Genomic DNA, 19,907 nt, shown 5'->3' on the forward strand with positions numbered 1-19,907 from the left:
ACAGTGAAGTATCAATACTATCTATTATCTTTCAAATGGCTTTTTTGTTGTGAAATTTCAGTTCTAATGCATTCTTTTTTTACTGTCAACATATGGTATTTAAAGGTATTACGAGGCGTTTCCGGAAAGTAAGTACTGTTTGGTCATTAAAATAATAAACTCATGAATAAATGGTTTTATTGACAAATTTAATTTACTTCATATCTACATCACATTTTTATCATAGTCGCCATTCAGTTCCAAGCACTTTTCTCAACGCTCTGCAAGTTTATTTAACCCCTCTGCATAGAAAGTAAACCAGTTGACAATCGTAATTTTGTACATTTTACTGTAATTGTTGACTCATGTTTCATTATATCAACCAAAATGAAGTCCCTTTTGAAACAAAAACAGTAGCGATAAATTTTTGACACGAGTACGAGATTGCTTAAACATTTTTCCGGAGATGTTTACTTAGCGCCTGCACTTAGGCTACATGCATTGCGTATTCGAAGACTATGATGCCTATAGTCGAGGCGTTCGTTACATTCCCAGGCGGCGAACTTCTATGCAAAGGGGTTAAGTAAACTGATAGAGCGTTGCGACACGCAGTTCACTATATCCGAGGAAAACACAATGAACTATGTCAGTTGTAGTTCCTGGGAACCAGTACTGTAGATGACCTTAGTAAAATTGATGATGGACCATTTGTAAATTATGAACATGTAACAGAATCCGGAGTCGTTGTATACAGCCCTATATTATTTTTGCGCTCTTTTTTATACTAAACCCAAAGTACCGTATCATAGATTTATGTTACATACAACAAGATTCAGTTCATAGTACCAAATGTTCAGCCATTTCAGCCATGGATCATTCTGCAAAAAGATGGCGTTGTGACTTATTGGGACCTGGATATTCCCAAAAAGGTGGATGGTTAGACACTACCGAATTCCTTAGGATTCACATTCACCAGACATGAAGCCATTTAAGAATAAATTGGAAGCCTGAAGACCTGTGTCAGGAATACAAGCTCCACAAAACCACCGTGCGGCCCGTGCTGCAGAGGGGCTCAAACGAGGTCCACTGCAGCACAAACATTTCCCCAACATTTTATGTAACGTACGTGGTTATCTTCAAAATATTTAGTTGTTTTTTTATATTTGGAACACCAGATAAACTATTATAAACTTTATTTATTTTATTTGAGTTAGTTTTGTTTGGTTGCCAAACACTGAACGAACACTATAGCGAGCCATCAAACATGATCAGTCGCACTCACGATAATGCACGGGGTTAAGACGGTGAATACTAAAGCGTGACAGTGCCGAAGTAAAGCGAGCAAGAGTGGCCGCCAAGCCGGGACAGCTGCGCGGTAATGAGCCCGGGAGCCCGGGAGATGGTTCCAGTTCCCCTCCCGGCAGCGAGGGGGGCAGACGGCCAGGCGGGCAGTCGCGACCTAGCGGCTCGCCGGGAGGGAGGTGCATGCTGCTGCCCCGGGGCGACGGTCGTCCGCAGCTCGTGCTGCCGATACACCAGTGTGAGTCCACCATCACTTCACTTCCATCTTGTGCAGTTGATTGCAGCGACTGTAACAAGTATTTACAAATGTTCATGTTAGCTGGAACGCACTGTGTCTGTCCACCGCAAGACACAAACTGTGAATACACCGGTCAGCAGCAGCAGCAATAGCGGTTGCAAGACGCGGTATCCGTAGCAAATTCTGTTCCTAATGTATAAGTGTGAGTGGTTGGTAGCAGCTCATGTCCTGTTTCTTTTTTGTAAGTGTGAGTGTTCGGTAGCAGCTCGTGTCTTGTTCCTTTTGTGGAAATGTGAGTGGTCGGTAGCAGTTCGTGTCCTATTCATTTTGTGCAGGTGTGAGTGATCGGTAGCAGCTCGTGTCCTGTTCCTTTTGTGCAAGTGTGAGTGGTCGGTAGCTACTCGTGTCTTGTTCCTTTTGTGCAAGTGTGAGTGGTCGGTAGCTACTCGTGTCTTGTTCCTTTTGTGCAAATGTGAGTGGTCGGTGACAGCTCGTGTCCTGTTCCTTTTGTGCAAGTGTGAGTGATCGGTAGCTACTCGTGTCGTGTTACTTTTGTGCAATTGTGAGTGGTCGGTAGTATCTCGTGGCCTATTCATTTTGTGCAAGTGTGAGTGGTCGGTAGCGACTCGTGTCATGTTCCTTTTGTGGAAATGTGATTGGTCGGTAGCTACTCGTGTCGTGTTCCTTTTTTGCAAGTGTGAGTGGTCGGTAGCAGGTCGTGTCCTATTCCTTTTGTGCATGTGTGAGGGGTCGGTAGCAGCTCGTGTCCTGTTCCTTTAGTGTAAGTTTGAGTGGTCGGTAGCAGCTAGTGACCTATTTCTTTTATGCAAGTGTGAGTGGTCGGTAGCAGCTCGTGTTGTAGTTGCATGTGCTGTGATTTACGGTTGGTAATTTTGAACGCGAAATTTTTACCAGTTTAAACCATTCTGATAAAAATCACATATGGCATGCAGTTTGAACTTAAGATTATTGTTTTTAGATTGACATAACTTCAACAGTATAATCATCTAATAAAAAATGACTTTTACTATTTTTTCTTTCACATTTTTTCTCAATTCGTCACCCAATTTTTACTATTTCTAGCAACATCTAGCTGTGTTTTAGGGTTGTAGTAGTGTTCATTAGCCTGTTCAGTTGAGTTACTGAACCGCTGATCGCAAACATGACGTGCGCCTCGCACCGCGTGAGCACATGGTGTAGATGGTGCTTGTGCTGCTCCGTGACTTACCTCCCCGTAGTTTCGGCACGCCGGGTGACTGGCATCTTGAACCCGTGGGATGGTCGATGTGCAGGGTTATCTCTCTTACAGCATTTCAGATATGATCTACGTATGCCTGTCAACTACCGTTGATTGCATTAGTAGGCCTACCATACAATAATAAACTACAACATATAGAACAACATCATTTATATATTAAAAAAAAAACTTTCGGCACTGCCTACAGGCCAGGTAGATTTCTAAGTACCTATTTCGTCTGCAATGTTTTGGAAACTTCTATAAACTCCAGGAACATTTTAAGAACTCAATGTACATTACATCCTATATGTTCGCCAATATTCAAAAAGGACTATGCATCTTTTTCTCATATTTCGTGCAGCGAACATATTTTGAAAGTTTTTAATTTAATGCATTCAGAGTTGGATGTCTTCAACATTTTATATTTTTCCTACTAATGTAGTTATGCAATTATTTTTGAACTTCAAACAATATTTGTCATACCTTACACTAATACATGGTCGTATAAAAAAATTTTTAGCCAAAGGTTTAAGGTAATATTAATATGGTTAAAAATAAATTCCGACAAATTTTGAATCAAAGAATGTTTTTTTTTTTTTAAGTTTTACTTTTGTATTTACTTCATTTCATCAAAAATTGTTTCAACCAAAGGTTTTAGAGAAAGTTTAGGAGTTTTACAATAAATTATAGTGTATATGATAGTATATCTATTTAAAAGATAAGTAATTACATTTTGTTTTTCTACCCCAGTTATTTTCACCCTTTGCAGTAATGGTTCGTTACATAAAATTTACTTTAGACAAAAGTTTTCAACAATATTTATAAAGTTAATCAAAAATAAACATTAATTCAATGGAGTACATTGTAGGGAAGTTTATGTTTTTTTTAAATTTAAAGCCCAGTTTTTTTTCTCAATCCTTTGCTGTAATGGTTTGTATTATTAAAAATTGTATCAGACACAAGTTTTGGATACAATTTATAAGATTTGGAAACAATGTGAACGGATTTGATGGTATGCCTACTAAGGAATTTTTTTTTTGTATTCGAACCCCTCTTTACCCACCTTTTTCAGCAGTGGTTGGTAGTAGTATAGGTTGGCCGGTCCGGAAACAGGCGCCAGGCGGTGGTGCGTGGTGCCGAGCCACATCTTTGATTCTGACGTCACGGCAGCCATCTTGGATTGTGACGTCACGGCGGCCATCTTGGACGAGCGTAACGGGACACCGCGTAACGGGACATAACGTAACGGGACAAGTAGATCACGGCGGCCATTTTGGATCCGCCATCTTGGATCCGCCATTTTGGATGACGTCATTGTGTTCTCGAACATTCCGGCGATGTGTTTTCCGCCATATTGGATGATGATGTAACCGTTGCAATTTTCGTTATGGTCGCCATCTTGAAATTTGGATGCCATCTTGAAAATCTTTAATTATTATCCGATTTTAATGAAAAAAATTCCAAAATTCATCAAAAAATTAACTTATTAGAATTCTGATTGATTATATCGATCACCGTCCTCGGTTCGAACCCGGTGAGTGCAAAAAAAAACTAAAAATGGCGACAGGCTCCTTCCTCAATGGTGGATGTAGGCAGACTGACTCCTACCACTTTTTTTCAAAGCATATATATCGTCAGCTGGTATGACATGTCCGCCATCTTGTCTTCGTCCACTGGAGATCACCATCTTGTTTTCGTCCGCTAGAGTGTACTTATACCATGTTAGTTTAATTATCTGGTCACCACACCTTTGACCTTGACCTTGAACTTTGACCTTGAACTTTGACCTTGACCTTTAAATTTGACCTTGACCTTTGACATTGAAATTTGACCTTGACTTAAAATGTGACCTTGACCTTTGAAATTTGACCTTGACCTTGAAATTTGACCTTGACCTTGAAATTTGACTTTGTCCTTGAAATTTTACTTTGTACTTGTCGACCACCAATGATCCGACATTTTATGTTCAGTACATGCTACCAGGAGCTACCACCTGCTAGAGTATGCCATATTGTGTGTGTGTACTTGTATTATAGAGTACATTTCCATCTGGATAATTTTATTCTAACCCGATACAGTGCAGTAATCATTTATTATGGAGGTGCCCCCGCCATCTTGAAATTCGGCCGCCATCTTGAAATCATGTAATAATGTATCTATAAAAGCGGGGAAAAAAAAATCCAAAATTCATTAAATAAATTTGTAATCCATATAATGATTGATTGGATCGACTGAGGTCCTTGGTTCGATCCCTGGCCGATACAAAACAACTTTAATTTTTAAAAAAACTAAAAAAAGTGTTAGGTTTGAGAAAATAAAAATGCCACAAGTTCTTTTAAAAATAATTTATTACATAAATTAAATACACTACTACAAGTACAAAAAAAACACTGACAAATTACCAAAGCCTTTTGGATTCCTCGATTCAAACAGTCTTCTTATTGTACGGACTAAGCCTTTTACATGACTTTAAATGTCTATCCGATCCGTTCATCACCACAGCCAGAGACGGACTGAAGTTCATATCACTTATATAGTCTCATTAGCCGGTACAACACATGAGTCAAATAAATAACCATGTTCATTATACTTCTCGGAGCATTTTTTATAATGATGATGAAAGCTATCGAGACGTGAAATTAGTTTATTACATTTTATACACTGAAATTGTATTCGTTTCAGTAAATTATTCGGACAACTGCTCCTTTCATGTCGGCGCGCATTTGTAGGTTTAGTAAAAGATGCGCCACAATATTTGCACTGATGCGAAGTACGCTCTTCAATAATTGAAGTATTCAATGCTGATGAAACTTCAGCTGATGGTGGAACAGCACATATCGGAGTCTCCTCCAGTGTTGTCAGAGGCGTTGCCAACGGGATCTGCTTCAACATCGCCGTCGCCGACGTCATGGTTCCCATAGTCGATGGTATATCCTCCATCGAGTACGACGTTAAAGTCGGTAAAGATGCCATCGAAGTCTTAAGAACAGGCAATTACACGACTTATGCACCAGAAGAAACAAACTAGATGATCCGTATACCGTTGACGGCAGTAACAAACTGAGCGTCCTGATGTCTAGGACTCGTTTATATACATTAACCGGTTTGAATAATACGCTAGTCAAATCAAGAACAATTTACTATAATACTAGAGTCAAAACAACATTAAAAAAATAAAAGCACAATCAACAAAAAAGGAAGCACATTTGGAAGCACCATCAAAAAAGGAAGCACATTTGGAAGCACCATCAAAAAAGGAAGCACATTTGGAAGCACCATCAAAAAAGGAAGCACATTTGGAAGCACCATCAAAAAAGGATGCACATTTGGAAGCATCATCAAAAAAGGAAAAACAATAGGAAGCACCGTCAACGAAACGGCAGCACATTTGGAAGCACCGACTACGAAAAGGCAGCACATTTGGCAGCACCGACAACGAAAAGGCAGCACATTTGGAAGCACAGACAACGGAAAAGACAGCACATTTGGCAGCACCGACAACGAAAAGGCAGCACATTTGGAAGCACCGACAACGAAAAGGCAGCACATTTGGAAGCACCGACAACGAAAAGGCAGCACATTTGGAAGCACCGACAACAAAATTGGCAGCACATTTGGAAGCACCGACTACGAAAAGGCAGCACATTTGGAAGCACCGACTACGAAAAGGCAGCACATTTGGAAGCACCGACAGCGAAATGGTAGCACATTTGGAAGCACCGACTACGAAAAGGCAGCACATTTGGAAGCACCGTCATCGAAAAGGCAGCACATTTGGAAGCACCGACTACGAAAAGGCAGCACATTTGGAAGCACCGACAGCGAAATTGTAGCACATTTGGAAGCACCGACTACGAAAAGGCAGCACATTTGGCAGCACCGACAACGAAAAGGCTTCACATTTGGAAGCACCGACTACGAAAAGGCAGCACATTTGGCAGCACCGACAACGAAAAGGCAGCATATTTGGAAGCACCGACAATGGAAAAGGCAGCACATTTGGAAGCACCGTCAACGAAAAGGCAGCACATTTGGAAGCACCATCATCGAAAAGGCAGCACATTTGGAAGCTCCATCAACAAAAAAAAAAGGCAAAAAAGAAGCACAAGTTACGAGATCTAAGTCTTAGTTAGAAATCAGAATACAAGAAATAAAAACATTAAATTCTTATAATTTAAATTATTTATTTTATTGCTTTACATTATACAAATGCAAGTAAAACAAGCCATTATTGTATGTAGCCAGCATTCCTCAGTTCCTTGAGTATGAAAGATATTTCTTTGATGCACGAATAGTTTCCTGCACAAAGCGAACCATGTAGAAGTCTTAGCCGGTCAACCAATATGTTTGTATCTTTCCATGATGTGTAATCATTCTCTTCTACCACCATCTTCCTTGCACCTTTATAATAAATATTATGATCTCTGGTGTCTTCCGTTTTACCACCAACCTCAGGGTAACTTTCATGTTTGAGACGGTGATCATCACAAGCTTGATCATATTTATTTAATATATCACGTCTTTTCCACCGTTTCGGTCTCATGACACCGCCACATTCTTCGATCTTGGCAGCTTTAGGTGCTTCATCATAATCTATGTCTTTGTCAACAGCCTCAGAGTCACTGTAACAATCACCGTAGAAGGAATCGTCTTAACCCAATTTACCGTAATAATTCGATGTTGTTGATGTTGAAGTGTCTTCATTGTCTTCATGCTTCCTTTTTAGGAGTCCATCATTTTTACAAAGTAGGAAAGATCTACTTGAATTCGGTTGGAATATATTCTCACTTTTCACGTTAAGGATTCTTCCATTGTCTTCATTCTTCCGTAAATCATCATCCTCCTTCAATTTAAGTTCTTTGTCGAGATCGGAAGAGCCAAGAAAATTATTGTCGTAATGCAGATCACTCTTCCTTAGGCTAGTAGATTCATCGTTGTCGTCTAGCTTGTACGCAGGCTTGGCGCTACAAGTTCTGCCATGTCTTTTTAGGCTCTCTCTCCGCGTAAACGACTTGCTACATCGAACACAACTTATCATATTGCGCAGTGGATTTTTAACACAGTCATTCTTCTCGTGTTGTCTTTTATTCTTTCTCAAGATAAACTCTTTACTGCAAAACTTACACCTATGTTCTTTCGATACAGCGTCAGATCCCAAATCGGAATTCATATTAGTTACTGAGACTAATGCCAGATACCAATTGAGTGTTTTAAATTAGATGCAATACTTAAATAGAAATTTTTTCATATTTCATCAGCGAGAATTAATATATCTCATGCAAAAGTACTTTATGCATGTAGTTTTGCTTTTCAACAACAGATGTCGCCACATGTTGCTTGCAGGTAAATAATATTTAGTTCTTTTATGCGGGATGCGGGATGCTCACTAACGTACGCAAAAGAAGGATGGCTTCGCTAGACTCCAAGGAAAAGGAAGTTCGTCTTGCATGTTGGTGCTCCACAGATGTCTCATAGCGTAATATTAATTTGACTGAGTAATGATATTTTTTAATTCCACCTGATAAAAATATTGCAAGTTTTGATTTAGTAGCAGAAATTATCGAATTAAATGTAACTCCAAATAAAATGACATGTCTCATCAGACAAAAAAAAAATCCATGCAGAGAGTGGTTTCTCAGAATAGTCAGAAACACTTGAAGAAACCACAGGAATGATTGCAAGAACACGGGAAAACCATCAAAATATTGACAAGAATAATCAGGAGCACACGGAGAAAACCATCATAATATTGGCAAGAATAATCAGGAGCACACGGAGAAAACCATCATAATATTGACCAGATTAATCAGAAGTACTCGGAGAAAACCACCACATGTTTTCTTTGATATCATGAAATTACAGGAAAAAAATATTTAAAAATTAAAAAAAATAATAAAAAAAATTTAAAAAAAATAAAAAAAATGCATAAACAGTTTCTGCTAGCTTGTAAACTTATCATTGTTGAGCAAAGATAGAGTTCTTGTACAAGTCAGAAATTTATGCATTTTTTTATTTATTTTTAATTTTTTTTATTAATTTATTTTTATTTTTAAATATTTTTTTCCTGTAATTTCATGATATCAAAGAAAACATGTGGTGGTTTTCTCCGAGTACTTCTGATTAATCTGGTCAATATTATGATGGTTTTCTCCGTGTGCTCCTGATTATTCTTGCCAATATTATGATGGTTTTCTCCGTGTGCTCCTGATTATTCTTGTCAATATTTTGATGGTTTTCCCGTGTTCTTGCAATCATTCCTGTGGTTTCTTCAAGTGTTTCTGACTATTCTGAGAAACCACTGTCTGCAAGATTTTTTTTTTGTCTGATGAGACATGTCATTTTATTTGGAGTTACATTTAATTCGATAATTTCTGCTACTAAATCAAAACTTGCAATATTTTTATCAGGTGGAATTAAAAAATATCATTACTCAGTCAAATAATATTACGCTATGAGACATCTGTGGAGCACCAACATGCAAGACGAACTTCCTTTTCCTTGGAGTCTAGCGAAGCCATCCTTCTTTTGCGTACGTTAGTGAGCATCCCGCATCCCGCATAAAAGAACTAAATATTATTTACCTGCAAGCAACATGTGGCGACATCTGTTGTTGAAAAGCAAAACTACATGCATAAAGTACTTTTGCATGAGATATATTAATTCTCGCTGATGAAATATGAAAAAATTTCTATTTAAGTATTGCATCTAATTTAAAACACTCAATTGGTATCTGGCATTAGTCTCAGTAACTAATATGAATTCCGATTTGGGATCTGACGCTGTATCGAAAGAACATAGGTGTAAGTTTTGCAGTAAAGAGTTTATCTTGAGAAAGAATAAAAGACAACACGAGAAGAATGACTGTGTTAAAAATCCACTGCGCAATATGATAAGTTGTGTTCGATGTAGCAAGTCGTTTACGCGGAGAGAGAGCCTAAAAATACATGGCAGAACTTGCAGCGCCAAGCCTGCGTACAAGCTAGAGGACAACGATGAATCTACTAGCCTAAGGAAGAGTGATCTGCATTACGACAATAATTTTCTTGGCTCTTCCGATCTCGACAAAGAACTTAAATTGAAGGAGGATGATGATTTACGGAAGAATGAAGACAATGGAAGAATCCTTAACGTGAAAAGTGAGAATATATTCCAACCGAATTCAAGTAGATCTTTCCTACTTTGTAAAAATGATGGACTCCTAAAAAGGAAGCATGAAGACGATGAAGACACTTCAACATCATCAACATCGAATTATTACGGTAAATTGGGTGAAGACGATTCCTTCTACGGTGATTGTTACAGTGACTCTGAGGCTGTTGACAAAGCCATAGATTATGATGAAGCACCTAAAGCTGCCATGATCGAAGAATGTGGCGGTGTCCTGAGACCGAAACGGTGGAAATGACGTGATATATTAAATAAATCTGATCAAGCTTGTGATGATCACCGTCTCAAACATGAAAGTTACCCTGAGGTTGGTGGTAAAACGGAAGACACCAGAGATCATAATATTTATTATAAAGGTGCAAGGAAGATGGTGGTAGAAGAGAATGATTACACATCATGGAAAGATCCAAACATATTGGTTGACCGGCTAAGACTTCTACATGGTTCGCTTTGTGCAGGAAACTATTCGTGCATCAAAGAAATATCTTTCATACTCAAGGAACTGAGGAATGCTGGCTACATACAATAATGGCTTGTTTTACTTGCATTTGTATAATGTAAAGCAATAAAATAAATAATTTAAATTATAAGAATTTAATGTTTTTATTTCTTGTATTCTGATTTCTAACTAAGACTTAGATCTCGTAACTTGTGCTTCTTTTTTGCCTTTTTTTTTTGTTGATGGAGCTTCCAAATGTGCTGCCTTTTCGATGATGGTGCTTCCAAATGTGCTGCCTTTTCGTTGTCGGTGCTGCCAAATGAGCTCCCTTTTCGTAGTCGGTGCTTTCAAATGTGCTGCCTTTTCGTTGTCGGTGCTGCCAAATGTGCTGCCTTTTCGATGACGGTGCTTCCAAATGTGCTGCCTTTTCGTAGTCGGTGCTTCCAAATGTGCTACCATTTCGCTGTCGGTGCTTCCAAATGTGCTGCCTTTTTGTAGTCGGTGCTTCCAAATGTGCTGCCTTTTCGTAGTCGGTGCTTCCAAATGTGCTACCATTTCGCTGTCGGTGCTTCCAAATGTGCTGCCTTTTTGTAGTCGGTGCTTCCAAATGTGCTGCCTTTTCGATGACGGTGCTTCCAAATGTGCTGCCATTTCGTTGTCGGTGCTTCCAAATGTGCTGCCTTTTCGTTGTCGGTGCTTCCAAATGTGCTGCCTTTTCGTAGTCGGTGCTTCCAAATGTGCTGCCTTTTCGTTGTCGGTGCTGCCAAATGTGCTGCCTTTTCGTAGTCGGTGCTTCCAAATGTGCTGCCTTTTCGATGACGGTGCTGTCAAAAGTGCTGCCGTTTCGTTGACGGTGCTTCCTATTGTTTTTCCTTTTTTGATGATGCTTCCAAATGTGCTTCCTTTTTTGATGGTGCTTCCAAATGTGCTTCCTTTTTTGATGGTGCTTCCAAATGTGTTTCCTTTTTTGATGGTGCTTCCATATGTGCTTCCTTTTTTGATGGTGCTTCCAAATGTGCTTCCTTTTTTGTTGATTGTGCTTCTATTTTTTTAATGTTGTTTTGACTCTAGTATTTTAGTAAATTGTTCTTGATTTGACTAGCGTATTATTCAAACCGGTTAATGTATATAAACGAGTCCTAGACATCAGGACGCTCAGTTTGTTACTGCCGTCAACGGTATACGGATCATCTAGTTTGTTTCTTCTGGTGCATAAGTCGTGTAATTGCCTGTTGTTGAGACTTCGATGGCATCTTTACCGACTTTAACGTCGTACTCGATGGAGGATGTACCATCGACTATGGGAACCATGACGTCGGCGACGGCGATGTTGGAGCAGATCCCGTTGGCAACGCCTCTGACAACACTGGAGGAGACTTCGATATGTGCTGTTCCACCATCAGCTGAAGTTTCATCAGCATTGAATACTTCAATTATTGAAGAGCGTACTTCGCATCAGTGCAAATATTGTGGCGCATCTTTTACTAAACCTACAAATGCGCGCCGACATGAAAGGAGCAGTTGTCCGAATAATTTACTGAAACGAATACAATTTCAGTGTATAAAATGTAATAAACTAATTTCACGTCTCGATAGCTTTCATCATCATTATAAAAAATGCTCCGAGAAGTATAATGAACATGGTTATTTATTTGACTCATGTGTTGTACCGGCTAATGAGATTATATAAGTGATATGAACTTCAGTCCATCTCTGGCTGTGGTGATGAACGGATCGGATAGACATTGAAAGTCATGTAAAAGGCTTAGTCCGTACAATAAGAAGACTGTTTGAATCGAGGAATCCAAAAGGCTTTGGTAATTTGTCAGTGTTTTTTTGTACTTGTAGTAGTGTATTTAATTTATGTAATAAATTTTTTTAAAAGAACTTGTGGCGTTTTTATTTTCTCAAACCTAACACTTTTTTTAATTTTTTTAAAAATTAAAGTTGTTTTGTATCGGCCAGGGATCGAACCAAGGACCTTAGTCGATCCAATCAATCATTATATGGATTACAAATTTATTTAATGAATTTTGGATTTTTCCCCGCTTTTCTAGCTACATTATTACATGATTTCAAGATGGCGGCCGAATTTCAAGATGGCGGGGGCACCTCCATAATAAATCGGGTTAGAATAAAATTATCCAGATGGAAATGTACTCTATAATACAAGTACACACACACAATATGGCGTACTCTAGCAGGTGGTAGCTCCTGGTAGCATGTACTGAACATAAAATGTCGGATCCATGGTGGTCGACAAGGACAAAGTAAAATTTCAAGGACAAAGTCAAATTTCAAGGTCAAGGTCAAATTTCAAGGTCAAGGTCAAATTTCATGGTCAAGGTCAAATTTCAAAGGTCAAGGTCATAATTCAAGGTCAAGGTCAAAGTTTAAGGTCAAATTTCAAGGTCAAAGTTCAAGGTCAAGGGGTCAAGTTCAATGTGTAGTTCAAGGTCAAAGGTCAAGGTCAAAAGTTCAAGGTCAAGGTCAAAAGTTCAAGGTCAAATTTCAAGGTCAAGGTCAAATTTCAAGGTCAAGGTCAAAGTTCAAGGTCTAGGTCAAATGTGTGGTGACCAGATAATTAAACTAACATGGTATAAGCACACTCTAGCGGACGGAAACAAGATGTGATCTCCAGTGGACGAAGACAAGATGGCGGACATGTCGTCATACCAGCAGACGATATATATGCTTTGAAAAAAAAGTGGTAGGAGTCAGTCTACCTGCATCCACCATTGAGGAAGGAGCCTGTCGCCATTTTGAGTTTTTTTTGCACTCACCGGGTTCGAACTGAGGACGGTGATCGATATAATCAATCAGAATTCTAATAAGGTAATTTTTTGATGAATTTTGGAATTTTTTTCATTAAAATCTGATAATAATTAAAGATTTTCAAGATGGCGTCCAAATTTCAAGATGGCGACCATAACGAAAATTGCAACGGTTACGTCATCATCCAATATGGCGGAAAACACATCGCCGGAATGTTCGAGAACACAATGACGTCATCCAAAATGGCGGATCCAAAATGGCCGCCGTGATCTACTTGTCCCGTTACGCGGTGTCCCGTTACGCTCGTCCAAGATGGCCGTTGTGACGTCACAATCCAAGATGGCTGCCGTGACATCAGAATCCAAGATGTGGCTCGGCACCACGCACCACCGCCTGGCGCCTGTTTCCGGACCGGCCAACCTATACTACTGTTGGTTATATCAAAAATTATTTCAAACAAATTTTTAAAGTTTACAATCAACTTTAACGGATTTTCAGTGTGTCTATTAGGGAGTTATAATATTTTTTGTCATTCAACCCATGTTTATTCCACCCCTTGCAGTAATGGCTTGTTGTATGTATAAAATATTATTTTAGACGAATATTGCAGATAATAATTTAAGGTTTAACAATAAAACAGAACGGATTATAAGTGTATATGGTACGGAAATGATGCATTTTTTTTTATTCTACCCCTTTCTTAACCCCCTGCAACAATAGTACGTGTTATCAAAAGTTGTTTCCGACAAAAGTTTTAGATAATGATTATAAGATTTAAAACCATTCGAACGCATTTGATAGTGTACCTACTAATTCTACCCTTCATTTTTCAACCCCTTGCAGCAATGGTTCGTCTATTTAAAAATTGTTTCAGACAAAAGTTTTAGATACAAATTATATGAGTAACAAACAATTTGTTGTGTCTACGAAGGAAGTTTAGGTTTTTTTGTCCTCCAACCCTTGATTTTTTTTCCAACCCTTTGCAGTTATCGTTGGTCATATCGAAAATGTATTCAGGAAAAAACATTTGGTATTGCTCCTAAGAGTTGTAATACGTTCAAATGGATGTGATATTTTCTACTGCGATTTTTCTGTTTTTTTTTTTTTTATAATTTTTCTATCATTTTGGTTGAATATTACCCATTAACGAATTTGACCGAGATTTTCCAGTAATAGATTTTATGTGTCATTTTGAAAGTGATTTGTGAAAACTTGCCGTAGTCATCGTGCCCGCAAAATTATTGTGTGTGTGGGTGTTTATTATATATATAAACTTTTGAGTTGACTATGGTTTTGCGGGTCTATAGAATATGAAATGAAAAACTATATAAACATTTTTTGGCAGTCGCACCATGGTCATGTATACAATAGGTAGTATTTCATTGAAAGCTACCTAATTTAATATTAGTTTGCCAGGATTAGTTATATATTTTTATAAATTACAACTCCTTGCTCCTTATTTCCAAAACCAATTGACAGTGAATGCTAACTCATTTAACTTGTTTGTACCAATAGTGCTACTATCCATGTTTAATATACAAAAACAAAAGGGAAAAAACAGTAACCAGCGTGTTATAATTATATATATATTTTTAATATTTGTGTGGTGGAAATACAGGAATGATATAATGGAGATACTATATTAAATGTAATGAAATAATTTCCTCAAACCACTTGATATATTTGTAATATGAGAAATTGTGTGTGTGTGTGTGTTGTGGTCGACTAAGAGGCTATGAACAATACACTCACATATTAAACACTTGTTAATTATTTCAGTAGGCCTTTGCCTTGTATGGGTCTCATTTGTATACATAAAACAAAAAATAAAAAGTTGAAACTTAGATGAAATATGTTATTTTTAATTCCTTTATATATATTTTTATGCAGTTAACACATATGATATGCATGCGTTTAAAAACAATCTTTGCAGGATGTAATGGTATAGTTTCTAACTTAATAGTTTAAGTAATTGAATCGTGCATTGCAGAAAGGCGTTAAGTCACAAAAATCCACTTCAGAGATAATAAAGAAAAACTGATTAATTCTTTTATTTTTAAAAGTAAGGGAACCAAGATTTACTGCCTTAAAGAACACTTGAATTGTGATATATTTCTCGGCTAATATGCATTTCAATGATAGATATAAGTCATTTACAATAATTAATAGTGATGGGACTTATCCCTTTTCTGCTGTGAAGTATATACTTTTATACTTCATACAGTAAATAGCTCTTAACCAGCATATCAATTTTGAAAGTTTGCATTGTACCAAGGTGCAAAACTAGCCTAACATACATTGTTTAAATACTTCCTGTATTTGGCCAGTACGAAATATGATACATAAAAAGGTATAGGTAAGCATTTATGAACTTTTTTTTAACAAAGTGCACTACACTAACACGTCATTCTTTTACTATAGTACACTTTTACTGCTATGGAACTAACGTTGTCTTTATGTGTTACATGACAGTACCAGGTGGGAACAAAAACACACACACATTATTATAGCTGTTTGTATAACTAGATTTTTAAGTTTTTATTATACATGAATAAGTAATGTCAAGATATCTTTTTAAAACAACACACACTTCTTCAGCAATAACATATTGGTTATATTATAATGTTAATGATTATTCAAGTTTTATGATAGTAGTGCAAACAAAAACTTAGTCCTTGATTTGCATTTGCTTCACAGGTTTGTACAAAATTATTTTCTTCCTACACTTCATCATCACTGTTCATGTCTCTTCCAGAATTGGGCCATTCCAATATTTTATTGTAAAACATTGAATACTCTGATGGTATTAAATGTATTACTTTAGCAATATCTTCTAATTTATGAACAATTATTGGAACCTTGCCACTTTATGCATTCTGAAATGGCAGTGGTGGACAGCACGTGCCTGGTTTTCTTAGGTGGAAGATGTGCTTTGTGATGTCGTTGCCTATGAATGTGGATGCTTGAATAGATCCAGGCAAATCTCTACAATACACAAACTCGCTGAACTGTGCTGGGTTGAACAATACTTTCTATTCTCTTGGTGTTCCCCTACCAGTATCCACAGAAGAGCACACTCTCTTGTAATATTGAGGCCACCTTCGCTTGAAATCCTTGATGTCGTCTGATGTAATCACTGTAACTGAAAATTTGTTGTGTTTGCTAGCTTGGCAAATTAATTCAATGTATTGATAGGTTGTGTAAATCCTGTCTACTTTCTTGATTAACCGCGTAACAACACCAAAGTCACAGTCACATGGCAGGTAAGAATGTCCGCGTTGCGGAAACTAGTGTGCAATTTTATCAAACTTACCTAAATCTGTTAGTGCAAGTAACATACTGATGACTGTATGATTTTTATTTTGCCCTCCGCAGTTGTCACTGAAAATGTGCACTTCTTTCACTTGTTCAGACACTTCTGTTTCTAAGTATTGTGTAAATGTTTCATGTTTTCAAACAATTAACAGGTAATTTAGCTCTCACTTACCCACATGGTTTTCCTGTTGCACGGGGTTTAACAGTTTTCCCAACCGAATTTTCAAATTATTTACCCATAACTCTGCTTTTCTTTATAACATTTATTTTATACATTTCTTCACTACGGCCTCATTTTCTTTTTCTACTTTCATCGATTGGTGTGTTCATCTTAGTGGACATTTTAACACTGTGTAATAACAAAACACAGAGATAAAACAAAAAAGCAGCGATTTTTTTTACATCCAGTTGCATTCCAAAGAGAAATTTCTAATGTTCTATAGTGAACAAGGAGATCGCAGATACCTTGGCATTACAGAAAGGGGACAAGTCCTGGACTTGTCTCTGTTCTGCACTGCACGCGATAAATGTGTGTTTATTAAAAGCATTGCAGACATATGGACATGTTCCGTTTCACCACAGGACGATGCAGTAAAGGCCAAATAATGGTTTCCTAGTCATAGGTAACTAATTTTTTTTAAATTGTGGACTTATCTCCTTTCTGCAATGCACCATTCAATTGGTATAACTGAAAGTTTATATTTTAATAGTTTTAAAAACTGTGATAGTTTACTGAAATACCCAAGTATTCACCTAAACTAAACCTTTGATAACAGCTAAATATGGTCTTAGTGTGAATATCTGCCTCAAGTGTTTCAGACAATTTCAGAGAAATTTTAATTTGCTTAGCTCAGGGAGTATAACTGAAGATTTTTGGAGTTCAGGGCCCCTGGACCTGTCTGTCGATTCAGGACATCTGGAACAAAGCTAGGAAGGTATCTATCTACCACTACGAATCAATTGAGAAGCTGTAGTCTGGAACACCATTGTCTTCCTTCGGATTGGCTGAAAACTCAAGTAGAATGGTCTCATCAACGATGACATCAGTGAAAGTATCAGCTCTGAATAATTCTCGAGGCACTTAACATCGATCCTCGCACCACGTGGTTGTACACCAGCACCGTGACGACTACCTAAGTCTGACATCTAGTTAAAAAGGCGATCGTCGCACATCTTCCTGTCTCCAATGCAGGATCCCTGGACCATCAGGCCCGTACACGCCCGAAGCCTAGACTCGACATTCCATTTCTGTTTCTGATTATTGAAGAAAAATTACTATTCAAGTTCATTCGCTGGCCAAGAAACAGCCATATAGTAGTATGTAATGTTCCTCCGGGGACACGGAGTCGGAGTAAGGATTGAGGATTATGTCCACCAAATTGGATTGTGACTTCACGGCGACCATCTTGGATGACCTTGAGCTTAAATATTTTCCAAAAAATTTCCAAAAATTACTCAAAACTTGTGAAGGTGCCGTAAATGTTTTTTTAAAATATTTTTTATTAAAATTGTATTAATTGAATTTTTTAAATTTAAATTTTTTCCATTAAAATCGGATAATATATTAAAAAAGTTGCAACGGTGATATCATAATTCAAAATGGCGGAAAACAAAATGCCGGAATGTTCGAGAAAACAATGGCGGATTCAATATGGCGGATCCAAAATGGCCACCGGGGTCAAGGTCAAAATCACTGTACTACTGTGTCCCGTTACGCTCATCCAAGATGGCCGCCGTGACGTCACAATCCAAGATGGCGGACCGACAATCACAATCCACAGCCTGAAGCCTGGCGCAGGAAATACTTTCCTATACTATGATAGTGAAGCGCGGGCGCAATGCTTGAAGCTCAGAGTAGAGGCGCACAGGTACGGAGTGCGGGATCAATGCTTTGAGCTCGGGAGAGGCGGCCAGGTACGTAGTACGAGCGCAATGTTTGGAGCTCGGAGTAGAGACGCGCAGGTACGTCAGTGCGGGAGCCGGTCTGTTATTCTCGCCGCTGGCGTGCGCAGTTGACGTGAAGCCAAGTGCAGTTTATTCCCGGCGGCGCGCGGCCGCTAATTGTCACTCGCTCTCGAAGGCGCGGCGCGGCGTCTCCCTAGTGTGAGCACGGAGATCCTGGAGGAGCTGGCTTCCACGCCCCGCGCGCTACTTCATTATTGCTGGTGCATTGTTGTTCTTCCACATTCACTTACTATTAGTGTACCACCACTCGTGTTAAAAGTCACGCAGGTGATGATAATTACAAACACTTGCGCGCCTTTTTACAAGCCATAATATTGCACTAAGTGAACGTCTGTTGAAAATATTTGTGGCGGAACAACAAATTCAAGGGAAGTGTCAAATTCAAAATTTTGGAATTGCCCTTAAAAAAGTAATGAAGACAAATAAAACTAAAAAGGTCCGGTAGACTGAGTCTCAAGGCTTGGCCTCACACGCCGAGGTGGTTGTTTCATTATTTTCTTATTACTGTTATCTAAAGGTTTTTTCTGTAAAACTATCACGACAGCTGAATTCCCTTTAATTTCCGACCCAGATTTTACCAAGTGTTATCTAATAGCGGCAGAAGTCACAAATTGTTCATAAATAATGAACACTTGCCTAACACTTTACAGCTTGCAAAAAAAACTTATGAAGTATTTTATGATGATATTTGCAAACAGTCAACAAAATTCGTGAGAGCTATCTTGGTAGATTTCCAAGACTAGCCATTAAAAAACAAAATAAAAGGGTGGGGGAGGGGGGGGGGGAATTATAAAATCGTCACAATAGCGCCAGAGAACATTTTTTTAGGAAGAATTTTTGTAACCAAAACTAAAAATATTTATAGAATCTTGGAAAGATTTTGTATGCCTGGGAATGTTTGTTGAGCTGCAACTCCTGAAGTCGTGTCGACAAAACAAGTTTTAGTCGTTACGTTCATTTAAAGCATGCCGTATCAGTTAAGGACGTCACACATCATTTTCGTCTTTGCTTATGCCATCGAAGAGATAACATCATTCATCTTCAGCTATGATAAATAAGCTTACTCGTGAACATTGCAGGGAATATTCATTCTAGGGTGTGCCATTTTTTAAGGACTTTTAAAGCATTGTTTGCTGCAATTTTATTTTTGCCGCCTCACGGGTATTGCATTATTTCCACGAAGGAAGTCTCGAGAGAGGGATAATGAAAAATACCGCTTTACGCTGATGAGTACGTTACAGTGCTTTTTAGTCAATCTAAATCCATCTTGTCGACAAGGATACGACGGTTAGTAAAGTAACACGAGGAATACCGTTGTCAGGTTCGAACTGTGGACATGAGCTGGACGTTTTCCAGTTTTCTGAACTCGGACTGGAGGCAACGCGGCTCGAGAATAGAGCGAGCACGGTAGTTCCTAGAGACAGGGAAAGCCAGGGAATTGGAAAGGAATCTTAAAAACGTTAAAAACACATGAAAAATCATAGCTTAGC

At 38.3% G+C, this 19,907-nt stretch overlaps 1 protein-coding gene across 6 annotated transcripts in view; it reads left to right on the plus strand.

Moving 5' to 3' along the window:
* Nucleotides 1–19,907, plus strand: part of LOC134527374 (LIM domain-containing protein jub-like) — a 236,814-nt gene that overhangs the window by 83,645 nt on the left and 133,262 nt on the right. For 2 of the 6 annotated variants that reach the window (XM_063360005.1, XM_063360007.1), the window contains exon 1: nucleotides 1,379–1,519. The exons of 3 other annotated variants lie outside the window; for them this stretch is intronic. In XM_063360005.1, coding sequence (XP_063216075.1) covers nucleotides 1,465–1,519 — 55 coding nt within the window. In that variant the 5' untranslated portion in view covers nucleotides 1,379–1,464. Of the gene's footprint in view, nucleotides 1–1,171; nucleotides 1,520–19,907 lie in introns of those variants that run through there. One more of the 6 variants, XM_063360006.1, reaches the window with a different exon arrangement.

This window comes from Bacillus rossius, chromosome 1 (assembly GCF_032445375.1).
Source record: "Bacillus rossius redtenbacheri isolate Brsri chromosome 1, Brsri_v3, whole genome shotgun sequence".
NCBI classification, from domain to species: Eukaryota; Metazoa; Arthropoda; class Insecta; order Phasmatodea; family Bacillidae; genus Bacillus; species Bacillus rossius.